The 13154-nt window shown below is 38.3% G+C and overlaps 1 protein-coding gene across 2 annotated transcripts in view; it reads left to right on the top strand.

The window, feature by feature from the left end:
- The window catches only part of st6galnac3 (ST6 (alpha-N-acetyl-neuraminyl-2,3-beta-galactosyl-1,3)-N-acetylgalactosaminide alpha-2,6-sialyltransferase 3), a 131927-nt gene that overhangs the window by 39015 nt on the left and 79758 nt on the right, over window positions 1-13154 (top strand). For both annotated transcript variants that reach the window (XM_061731939.1, XM_061731940.1), the window contains exon 2: window positions 2356-2550. In XM_061731939.1, coding sequence (XP_061587923.1) covers window positions 2356-2550 — 195 coding nt within the window. The remainder of the gene's footprint in view (window positions 1-2355; window positions 2551-13154) is intronic.

A 13154-nucleotide genomic window follows, 5' to 3' on the forward strand; every position in this document is an offset into this window, starting at 1 on the left:
GCAGCTCTTCCCCCCGTACCGCTGTAGTCTCCAACCAACGAGCGATTGTTCACACCGAGATGCTTTAACTAAGTATGATGCTTTGTACGGACTTGACGATGGACTTGACGATTCTTTCTTTCTTTCTTTCTTTCTTTCTTTCTGGCTCATTTCTTTCTTTCTCTCTTTCTTCTCGCTCATTTCTTTCTCGCTCATTTCTTTCTTTCTTTCTGCTCATTTCCTTTCTTCTTTCTTTCTCTTTTTTCTCGCTCATTTCTTTCTTTCTTTCTTTCTTTCTTTCTGGCTCATTTCTTTCTTCCTTCCTCGCTCATTTCTTTCTTTCTTTCTTCTTTCTTTCTTTCTTTCTTTCTTTCTTTCTTTCTTTCTTTCTTTCTTTCTTTCTTTCTTTCTTTCTTTCTTTCTTTCTTTCTTTCTTTCTTTCTTTCTTTCTTTCTTTCTTTCTTTCTTTCTTTCTGGCTCATTTCTTTCTTTCTTTCTTTCTTTCTTTCTTTCTTTCTTTCTTCTTTCTTTCTTTCTTTCTTTCTTTCTTTCTTTCTTTCTTTCTTTCTTCTTCTTTCTTTCTTTCTTTCTTTCTTTCTTTTTCTGGCTTTCTTTCTTTCTGCTTCTTTCTTCTTTCTTTCTTTCTTCTTTCTTTCTTTCTTTCTTTCTTTCTTTCTTTTTTCTCGCTCATTTCTTTCTCGCTCATTTCTTTCTTTCTTTCTGGCTCATTTCTTTCTTTCATCTTCCTTCCTTCCTTCATCGTTTTTACCGCGAGATGCCAATTTCTTACCGTGGGGAATTGTTTTGACGGTATATCGTGAACGGTAAAATATCGCCCATTCCTAGACCACGCAGAGATAACTGAGACAACCACAGGCTCATACTCCTGCAGACCATTTATGATCACCAAGCAACCCAACATTCATGTTTTTACACTGTTGGAAGAAGAGTACAACATGCAATCTTCATAGAAAAGCACCAACCTGGGTTCAACAAGCACATTTTTTTTTTTGATGCAACAGCGTTTAAACACCAACCAGCCTGTAACTGCTTTAGTAATCATCCAGATATATCACGGTGGCCTAAAAACAGCCCAATCTTTTTGCTGCATGAATAGTCGATGCGTAACCACAGACAGCAGGATGGATCGTTCATGGGGCCTCAAATGTTTCCGCAAAACTTTCTGACAAATCTTCACATAGTTGGACCTTAAAGCTCAGCCTCTTAAGTGATTTCTACAGTCGGCAGGATTAATCTTCTCACGATGTGGGGTGGTTATGAATTTTATGGAATTTCCTTTTTTGAATTGTTGAGAAATTCAACTCTGGGCCAGACGGATACTTAAAACTGCTCACCAACATTAATCCTTGAAGTTGTGCCACTGCTAAAATAAATAAATACATATATTTATATATATATATATATATATATATATATATATATATATTATATATATATATATATATATATATAGCTTTGCAAAAGCCAGCTCAGCTTTTTCGAAGTATGTCAACTCAATCACATTAGAAGGCGAGTAATTGTCCATGTCAATGAGCAGAGATTAAGTGTTAATCTCTGCTCATTGACTGTAGCAGAAGAAGGAGGATTTCAGAGAGATATTTTTATAGTTGATGAATCTGAAGTGAAGGGAGTAAGTTACCCCGAGTCGTCAGATTTGAATCAGAAGTATAATTATTGAATTTAACACTTAATCAGAGCAACTCTGCTGCTTTGGAAACACCTTTCCTCAGTTGAAGGACAGACGTGATGTGCTCTCATGAATCCTCAATGGTTCTATATTGAGCTGTAAACACAGATATTTGTGTCTTTAGAGGATGAAATATATTTCTAGATTTTTTTTACAATGATTATATTAGTCCAATTGAGACAAAAACAAAGACAACAAACTTTAATTCTCCTTATTGTAGGGTGTCTGCAGCATAACGTTGTTTTTTCTTATGGTTTCTGGAGATGCAGAATATTTAATACAGCTCTTGATGTAGCTTCAGCTGTGTGTGCATTTATTATACTCACACCAGTTAACACGGGGGAAATGACTGACATCCATGAAAAACCTTAAAATAAGCCTCAAATTGAACATATGCACTGTGGCAACTAACAAACAGCAGAACGTGGCCTCATGAGGCTGTATGTGGGACTGGATTAAGCATCAGAATATACACAGAGAAAGAGATGTTTAGGGTATGATACACTCAAGAAACACTGCTCCAGCTTGTCGATACAGTATCTCTAGACCACATATGCATAGTATGGATCAAATACCAAAGGAAATGTCCCACATGTGACTGGTCTCCTTGTTGGGATATCTGTGCGTTAGTCAGACTTGTCTCAAATACTCTCTCTCTCCCTCCACAGAGGAAGCCAATAATTGCCACCAGCCTGATTGTGGCCATATCGCTGCTTGTGGTCGTGGTGAATTACTCGGAGAAGCCCTACTTCCTCCTGCAGCCCGTGTTCGGTCAGACGTTCAGCAGCCACTGGATGTTCTCCAAGCAGCCGTACAAGGGCTTCAAGCCTCACCTGGGCTACGTCAGCATCCCCAAACAGGAGGTGAGGGACACACACTGGTCACATCATAGCATGTTCCCATGTAAAAATGTTCTGAAAATAGTGTACACTTAAATTGATATTAGGGATTTTAACAATTAATAGATTTTCGATTAATTGCCGTTATGAAATTACCCGATTAAAATTAACGATTACAATTAATCTATTTATTTATTTTTTTCGTTTAATTTCACCAGCTGGTATTACGCCCGGACCACATTTAATGCGACACAACGCGCTGCGCCGCGCACATAAAGTTAGAAGAAAGACACGGCGGATATGTTTGGTTTTAGTAACATGCTCAGGCAATGAGTCTGCAATGGCCCAGACGGGAGACACATGTAGCTCAGTGCTTAACTTTTATTTTTAATCCACTCTATATTCTTCTGGTTGTTCTCCGATATGCTCCCCTAAAGCCTGAATTATGGTTCCGCCTTAAATCGACGCAGAGCCGCCGCCGTAGCCTACGGCGTAGGCTCTGCGTCGTTGTAACGCGGAACCATAATTCAGCCTTCACCCGGTACATACATAGGTTTCTCTAAACATCTGTCCCCGCTACAGTTTTAACTAAAAGAAAATGTGCTCCAATACAGCAGGTCTCATCATTTTATTTTGAACACTGCCAAAACTCTAACTTAAAACGTAACTAGAACTTAAAATTTGCTTGACACAAATGACACTATTATGGCTGCTGCTACTACTAATAGCCTTGAAGTGCACTTTATATTATATTCCTTGTGGTACAAAAATGTCTTTTTGTTACTTTTGTATCAAATAAATATTTGATTAAGGAATACATTAAAATGTCCTTTGTATTTTATATAAGCAAAAAAAAGTTTGTATCTCAGATGGGGGAAAAACGCCGCTTATCAACTAATCGATGATCGATCGATAAGGTTATCAACTATCAATTAATGAAATAATCGATAATTTGCATCCCTAATTGATATCCATTCACTGAAATTAAGTCATATATTAACTTCATTTCTGAGACACCAGGGCCTTCATGTCAGTCAACTCTGCACAAAATCCGTGATCTTCCCAGAATCTTTAGTTCCTTTGTTTTCCTTTGACATTCAGCATATTATTACGTATCCATGCTAGTAATTTAAAGTTGTGTATACAGTTAAATAGTCATTCCCTGATTGTATTGTTCATTAAAGATGCAACTGGACTGCTGCCCTGGGATATTTAGTCTGCATGAAAAGCCTTAAGCCTGTATTATATCCAGTACGGGGAGACTCCTGTATTGAGGGGTAAAGTTCAAGACTTCTTGAGTACAATGCTATGGTATTTCATACATTATGAGCCCCTTTTTGCATAAAACAGGTGAAAAAGCTAGGTAAGGGTGGACCTAATTTTATCATTAATTCATTTTGATACAAATTTTGGATGGTTGTCCCATGTTTTGTTCATCCGGATTTGTTATTATATGACACCGAATGACACCGAGTGGTACTTTCTCCTGTGTCTCTTGGTACTGGCCCCTAAAAATCAAATTCAAACCAGAGGAACCATAATGCTTTATATGGAAGAGAAAAAAAAACAACATAAAGGCAAAAAAACAACAACAAAACAGTCAAATTCTCATACGTCTAAATGTACGTATGTCCTTCTACAAACTAAAGATCAAAGCGACATCTTTGTTGTGTTTAATAAAATACCTTTTTTTCTTCACATCTCATGTTGAGTGTCATAGCTTGTGTCATACATAAGAAGCCTTTTCTTCTGTGGATCTTTCATTTCCTGAAAGCCTCTATTGACCCGCGATCATATTTTCGTAATGAAAGCACATTGAATTACACTCGTGCAAACGCAGCACCTCCTGAAGGATTTCCTTAATTCAGTGTATCGGGTTCAAAAAGATGAATCTGAAAATACCTGTTTGATGTCTCTTTTGTGCCTTCGTTTCTTTGCAAATCCAAACGGGCATGGTTGGATTCTGCTTTTCTACCTTCAAATAGCTCTGTGCTGTATGTTCCCTGCACAATTTATGGAAATTGAAATATCAAAGCCTTTTAATTCCCACTACATCAAAATGGAGAAACCAAGCTGTGTGTCTGTTGTCTGGGGAGGCGGCCCGATGGACCTGTGCTCAGATTGGTTGATGGTTAGTGGGCTCACAAGTAAACCTTTCTTATTTTTGCTGCAGAGGAGCATGCAAGGGAAGGTGAAGGGGAATCGTGCATTGTACTTTCAGATTCTGCTTCTGGAGATGCAATAGATGCGTGGCCCTTCATGAGAAGTGGATGCCTTATTTTCAGCAGGATGATATTGGCAGATTAATGCGAAGCGCCTTCCTCTCTGCCTCTGGAGAGTTTCATCTGCACAACATTGGCTCGGAAGCAATCATGCATTACACCAATCTCAATGTCTGCACCTCCTTCTGCCTTCAGACAAGCCTGCTTAAATCACTGCCCTCTCAGCGTGGAGATTTATGCAAATCATTGGAAAAGACAGGCAGCTTCTGCAGAATTAGGCCTCCTTTGGCTCGGATTCCCACACTAGTGAGTTCTTTGTAGCGAACCAGAATGGGCAGTGATGTGTGAGCTGTCAGCCGATGTTGAGCAAACAACAACACCTCAAGAGACGTATGTATTTACCTTAGGCAGTGAGGCAATCTTACATGATCCACCGTGAGGTGTCATTGAAGTATTATACATCTCTTACAAGCATGTATTATGCATAAGGCAGTTGCATGAGAAGGGTCTGCCTTATTTTCCTCCTTTGATTGAGTCTGTCTCCTGGTGTGATGGATTGCTCTTGTTATGCATTTCAGGGAAAATACAAAACATTTGTCATATGGCACTTTACCTTCACGGGAGCGGAGTGGCCTAGTGGTTGGGGCTTCGGGCCCATGATGCTTTACTCTCGCTTGCTTTACTTCACCCAGGTGTATGAACGGGTACCTAACTTTGCTAGGGGAAGTATCCAGTGACTAGCGTCATATCCTGGCGGTGGTTACCACCTGTTCGTTTGCGCTACAGAAACCAGGGATAAACACCGGCTCTATGGGCCACAAGGCATACTTTACCTTCATGGCTCTGGCCATATATCAGGAAAGTGTAAAGGAAACCATAAACAACAATCTTTCTACTTTTCAGATGCAGATCATTTTAATGAGAAATCTTCTGATCTGGGACTGTTTGAAATAGCTCCTTATGTAGTATGTTATGTAAAGTTCTCTTTAACTTAATATTATCAAGTTTCAAACAAGAGTTTGACTGAACTGGGTTGCCCCCTTCCCCCCTTAAAACTAATTAATTAGTAGCGGCTCCACATCCATAACAGCGTCTGATTAAAAGCTGTCCTTCAGGGTCTAAACATGAAGTCAACAACATTTCTGAAACCTTCTGGAAATGTAAGTAGACTTATTTTTAAACATGCACATATGCAGAAATATGAGGTTCAGGGTTAGTGTTCAGATTTACAGCTTGAATGACTGGTAGTGAAGTAATCTTCTTGGTCATGTAACTCTGTCAGCGTAGCATTTTTAAGATTTGTGGTATTTTTGTTTCATGTTTTTTTGTTAGAAGTACAAAGTATTATTGAACAGCAGCTCGATCAAGTTTCTGATGACACAACTGGTAAATGTAGGTTTTTTTAATTATATTTTAGAGTTTGCTATTGAAATCATTTATTTAAAGTACTTACAGAAGAGTGAGGCCATATATTGTGGACTGGGGCGGCCTCGATTCGCTCTGTCAAGCACTGGAAGTGACAATAAAAGTGCAACTGGCCTGGCTTGGCCTCAATACACCCAGCTTTGGCCCAGTGGCGGGAAAGCAGCTTACATATGTTTTGATGTGCCTTCATCTGTGACTTTTCCAGTTTATGTGATGTTTATAGGCCAGAGTTGCTACGGAGGTGCAGTAAAGTCCCGTCATTCAGATTTAACCCACATGACCTCCGTGTATTTGCATGTTTATGTGTGTGTGTATGCGTGTGGGATATTCGGTTGGGCAGTGTGACACAGAGCCTAAAAGTTGAGTGTTCAGTGCCAAAATTGCCAACCATACCGAAGACAAGCATTTGGAATTAATTACTTTTCCCCATGCAGAAAGCTGAAGCTAATCACAAGGATTTTTAAGTCCCCGGGAGATACCGAGATACTTGGCCCGTTAATGCCGTCATTATTGCTTATTAAATAATCCTGTTTCGAGCATTTTAATGAACGTCAAGGTTAAGTTCACACCCCAGTGCTCTAACTCAGCGATGGCTGTGTTTCTGGCTCTAAGCCTGCTTTTTAAAATAACCCACTTTATTTTGAACAGTCTCGTGTATTAAAACCAGAGGCTTTGCAGGGTACGGTTTGTATTCATCAGCGCTAGAATTATTGGGATTATAAAAGTGCACTCTGTTTGTGATTACTGCACGCCACACCGAAACAGCAGTCTTGAACACAGAACTGAAACATGAATCACAGCTGAGGAGAGGAGGACGTTTTTACAATTTCATTGATTCCCAGAGATTTGTTGGTCATTACGTCCCAACAGGTGCTAAATCACGATGTCCCAGGATGGTTTTTGGTCTTTAGGAGAGGCTTTATACAATATCATTCGCTGTATGTTCATGATCAGCTGTCTGACTCTAAAATGCTCTGATTCTCCTTTTAAATTAACATATTTAATATAAGAAATGAACATTTTAAATCAACTTATCATCATGTTTAAGTAAACATTCAGACTGCTATTATTTGAGCGGTTCTACCGCAGTAGGAGCAAGTTAAATGCCTTGCTCAGGGGCTTCTCGGAGGTCGGTTTCCAGTCACAGAGCCGTGTGTCTCGCACGCAGTTATCCAGGCAGTGTTCCCCACGGCGCCCGGCCAATCTGTGTGTGCTGAAAGGCGTGATGGAGTTATGAGCTGGGCTGAGGGAGCAGGTGATGATGGATTGGCTGCCGACGACTCAGGGCAGCCGTGCTGAGCGTCTCCACCACTCAACAATTGGGGAAATACTAGCGCAGGTGCTGAGTTTCTCAACTCCTGATTGCATCCATAGGAAGAGGGAAAAAAAAACGCAATGTCAGAAGGGTCTGCAGGAGTAAATAACAATCTTTAGTTTTTGTTTGTTTTAATTTTCTAAATGGTCTTGTGTAAGCACATTAACGGGTACAGACAAGTCCAGGAGCTGTAAGTGTGTTGATTTATCTGGCATGATTGTGTTTGTTTTCTATATTTAAATAATGAAACACAGAACACACACAGGAAGAATTAAGCCCTTTTTTTTTCCCAGCCAGTGACATCCAACATATCCTCCATTAAGCAAATGATGCACAAGCCTTAGTCAAGACTGATTGACTCAGTGTATTTTAATTTGTAACTTTGTCTTACATTTAATTCAGTAAAGTTTAATCCTATCAGAACAAATCTAAACATATTAGCTTCAATTAGCTAAATCCCACATTTCCAATTCAAAGAGGGCTTTCTTCCTCTGTTGGCAAAGCGTAGCTACGAGCCTCTTGCTGAAGATTCATTATCAACCTGGCCATTCACTCAGAAGGACTAGGTGTCCAAACTTTTGAGTGTGTGCAAATATATGTGTGTATATATGAAACATCCGAGGGAGTTCTGGGTAGCAAAGCATTAGTCTTATCAAACAGAGACAAATTATAGAGGCTTAAAAATAAATAATTGCCCGATGCAATTCAGCTAATGTTCTGACCATACAAGCAACCTGCCAAAACATTACTTAGATTATATAACTGGATGCAAAAAACTGACCGGTTGGCAAGCATAACATCACGAGGTGGAAATTAATCAACAGAGATACTGTATATTATTTAAAAAACCATTTAAATGTAGAAAAGCCTGACATATATTAGTGACATTTTCTTTTTCTTTTTTTGCATTCAATTAAACTAAGTCATTTTTTTATTAGGTTGTGCTAAATCAAAGCATAAACCCCCTATGTGAAGCTAAAATAAGGTTCCGACATTTACAAGGCAAGTTTATTTATATAGCACAGTTCAACTACAGGGTGATGCACAGTGCTGTACAAAGACATTAAAACATACATAAAAAGCAAGAAGTTTAAGCTAGTAATAATATGAAGAATAAGTAATAATTTAAAATATGATTGAGTTTTGAAACTCAAAGTTAAAAGTATCAGTGTAAAAAAGAGTTAAAAAGCAATAATTAAAGACAAACAGACATCAGTTAAAAATAATTAACAAGTGAGATGCAAGAAATAAAGGTTGCAGTGCATTTTGGGAGATTACTGGATTGCAGCAGTAAATAAAAAGGTTTTCAGCTTTGATTTAAAGTGACTGAAGCTGCGTTTGAAATTCCATACTTCCACCCTAATGAGTATGCAAAAACAGTGTGAGATTTTTTAGTGCGTCCGAAACGTTAGTATGTACAGTATGCACAAATAATAGTATAATAGTATGCACTATCCATACTCATTCCGGAGAAATGTATTAGTGTGGATTGATGGACACTAGCTAAGCAGAAACTGTTTAGTATGGCATTTCGGACGCATCGTGAGAGTTTCAGCAGCCCTGATGCATTCTGGGAGTTAGTTCCACAGGTGAGGAGCATAAAAGTTGAACGCTGCCTCACTGTGTCTAGTTCTAACTCTGCGCACAGAAAGTAGGTGTGACCCTGACGACCTGAGGGTTCTGGTTGGTCCATGTGTTTTTGGCCCGAGACCATTCGGAGATTATTAAACCTACAGCAGGATTTTAAAATCTATTCTGGGACAGACAGGAAGCCAGTGTAAAGATCTGTGAACTGGAGTTATATTGTCAACTCCCTTAGACTCAGTGAGGACTCGAGCTGCAGGGTTCTGAACTAACTGCAGCTGTTTTAATGGATTTTTTTTTTTTTGGGAGACCCGTGAGAACAGTGTTACAATAGTTCAGTCTACTGTTTTTCTAAGTCCTGCTGAAACATCAGTCCTTTAATCCTCTATGTTCTTTAGGTGATAATGACTTCACTATTAATGTGGCTGTTAAAGTTCAGGTCTGAGTCCAGAACCTCTCCCAGATCTCTGTCCTGGCTATTTGTTTGTAGCTTCCCTGCTTGAAACTGAGTGCTGACATTTAATCTTTCTTCCTTGGCTCCAAATACTATTATTTTCTGTTTTGTCTTCATTTAACTGAAGACCATTTCAGTATCATGCAGAGAGATCCAATGATTCCCAAGTGGGGATGCTGGGAAGAAAAACTCTTTCGTTCATTCGTGTTTTTTCGTTTATTTCGAACATGTAAAAAAAACAAGAAAAAAGACAAGAAAACAAATACAGGTGGGCATTCTACCACATAAAGAAAAAAACAACATCAAAACACATATTCCAAGTTACATGTTCAAAAAGGAGTGGGAGGAAGTATACATTTATTTAATCCCACCCCCTTTCGACAACTAAACATGAATTATATGTCTGTATTTATTTTTTATACTATACACTAATTTGCATAAATATATATCATTTTTACAAAAATAACCTGTTTAATACAAGATGTAAGCTCTATCATAAATATAATATAACTATGATATAAATATAATAAGTATATCTAAGTACCGGTATATAAACATACAAAGACAGCATGACAAAATAGCAGACACACACAGCTGGTGATCTTTAAACACAGTCTTCACTTTTATACCTCATACATATATATATATATATATATATATATATATATATATATATATATATATATATATATATATATATATATATATATATATATATAGGCAAGGCAAGGCAAATTTATTTGTATAGCACAATTCAACACAAGGTAATTCAAAGTGCTTTACATTGACATTAAAAGCGGCAAGACATAATTAGACAGTAAATAATTCGACATAATTAGACAGTAAATAACAAATATGATTGAATAAGATGATAAGAAAAGAAGTAAAATAATAAAAAGCACAATCTGTTAAAAATAAGGGCAGTAGAGTACAGCAGGTAAGTTTAATTTAAGAGTACGCTTGAGTAAACAGTAATGTTTTTAGCCCTGATTTAAAGGAGCTGACAGTTGGAGCAGACCTCAGGTCTACAGGAAGTTTGTTCCACCGGTGAGGAGCAGAATAACTGAACGCTGCCTCACCTTGCTTGGTTCTGGTTCTTGGGACACACAACAAACCAGATCCAGATGAACCTAAGGGGTCTGGGAGCTTCATAGGAACTAACAGATCAACCATGTATTTTGGTCCAAGACCATTCAGTGCTTTGTAGACCAGCAGGAAGATTTTAAACTCTATCCTGTGACTAACTGGAAGCCAGTGTAGTGATTTCATGACCGGTGTAATGTGGTCCAGTTTCCTTTGTAAGGACTCTGGCGGCAGCGTTCTGGATCAGCTGCAGCTGCCTGATAGATTTCTTGTTAAGGCCTGTAAAGATGCCATTGCAATAATCCAACCTACTGAAAATGAATGCATGAATTAGTTTTTCCATGTCTTGTTTAGACAGAATCCCCTTAATTCTAGCAATGTTTTTTAGGTGGTAATAGGCAGATTTAGTGATAAACTTTAGATGGCTGTTTAAGTTCAGGTCTGAGTCAATAATTACACCAAGATTTCTGGCTTGATTTGTAGCTGTCAATGACATTGAGCCAAGGTGAGCGCTGATCTTTTCCCTTTCATTTTTAGGGCCAAAAATGATCACCTCTGTCTTTTCTGCATTTAGCTGGAGAAAATTCTGGCACATCCACTCATTGATTTGGTGAATACAGTTACTCAATGAGAGTAGGGGACTGTAGTCATGTGGTGACACTGAAATATAAAGCTGTGTGTCATCGGCATAAGTATGGTAGGAAATGTTGTGATGTTCCATAATCTGAGCTAGGGGTAGCATATAGATGTTGAATAGAAGCGGTCCGAGAATAGACCCTTGAGGAACCCCACATGTGATCTTGGTTCTCTTAGACTCATGGTTTCCTATTGACACAAAGAAGGCCCTATCTTGTAAGTAAGATTTAAACCATTGAAGCACAGTGCCGGTAAGTCCCACCCACTTTTCCAGTCTGCTGAGAAGAATGTTATGATCTACTGTGTCGAATGCAGCACTCAGATCCAGTAATACCAGAACAGAGGATTTGCCTGCATCATTATTCAGATGAATATCATTTAGGACTTTAATGAGTACAGTCTCAGTGCTGTGGTGTGGCCGAAATCCAGACTGAAATACATTAAAGAGGTTGTTTTGCATCATAAAAGCATGGATTTGCTGGAAAACGACATTTTCAATGATTTTCCCCAAAAATGGCAGATTTGATATTGGCCTATAGTTACTAAGTGTTGTAGCATCCAGATTTGATTTTTTTAGAAGAGGTTTTATTACTGCAGTTTTCAAGGCCTGGGGAAACTGGCCTGTTTGAAGAGAAGTATTTATTATCTGCAATACATCCGGCGCTATGCAGTTAAAAACTGTTTTAAAAAAGTTTGAAGCATGTTGTGGGCTTTAATTTTGAAACTGTTTCCGTTAGGGTTTTGTAATTTAAAACGCTGAACTGTCCCAGCTTTACTAAAGGATAGGAAGGACAGAGTGTTATCCTTCCTGAGGGGGAGCTGCACATTGCTTGTCTTATCTGTAATATTTTGTTTGTGAAAAAGTCAGCAAAGTCGTTATAGGTCTTTTTTGACAGCAGTTCAAGTGGGATTGAGGCTGCAGGGTTTGTCAGTCTTTCTACCACAGAAAACAGTGTGCGAGCATTATTACTGTTTCTATTGATAATCTCTGAAAAATACGATTGCCTTGCATTCTTCAGTTTCTGGTTATAGTTGCGAAGACTCTCTTTATAAGTGTTGTAATATACCTGAAGTTTGTTTTTGCGCCACTTGCGTTCTGCTTGTCTACATATCCTTCTCTGTTCTTTAACTAGTGTTGCGTTTTTCCAGGGTGACTTTTTCCTCCCGGACAGAACTTTGGTCTTAATTGGGGCGATAGAATCAATAACAGTCATAACATTGGAACTGAAACTATTAACAAGGTCATCAACTAGAACTGAGGGAAGGGTTGGTGATGGTGTAAAACCCTGGATGAATAGTGCACAGGTGTTATCATTTATATAACGCTTTCTGATTACCTCTGCTTCACCTTTCATAGGATTGGCAACAGTGGTCATTTTAAACAAAACACAGTAGTGATCAGACAGAGCAACATCGTTCACCACAACCTCTGAGATATTAAGACCCTTGGAAATAATTCAATCTAAAACATGTCCTCGGTTATGCGTTGAATCTGTGACATGTTGGGAAAGCCCAAAATTATCCAGAATATTTAAAAGTTCCTTAGCACACCCATCTTTGGGATTATCAACATGAATGTTAAAATCACCCACTAAAACAACACAATCAAAATCCATGCACATAATTGACAGTAGTTTGGCAAACTCATCAACAAACCTTGCATCATATCACATCATACCTTGCATATATATATATGTATATATATATATATATATATATATATATATATATATATATATATATATACTCTAACAAAGATCTTGACCCAAATAGTCAGATATCTTTTCATCACGTGGAAATCCAGATTTCAAACTCTTCCTTTGTTCTAGCTGGTAAACAAGATGGCATGTCGGCGGCCTCGGTTGGGTGGCAGTGTAGATTCAGTGATGACAAATTAAAAACTCCTCCC

This window comes from Cololabis saira, chromosome 10, assembly GCF_033807715.1.
Source record: "Cololabis saira isolate AMF1-May2022 chromosome 10, fColSai1.1, whole genome shotgun sequence".
NCBI lineage: Eukaryota > Metazoa > Chordata > Actinopteri > Beloniformes > Belonidae > Cololabis > Cololabis saira.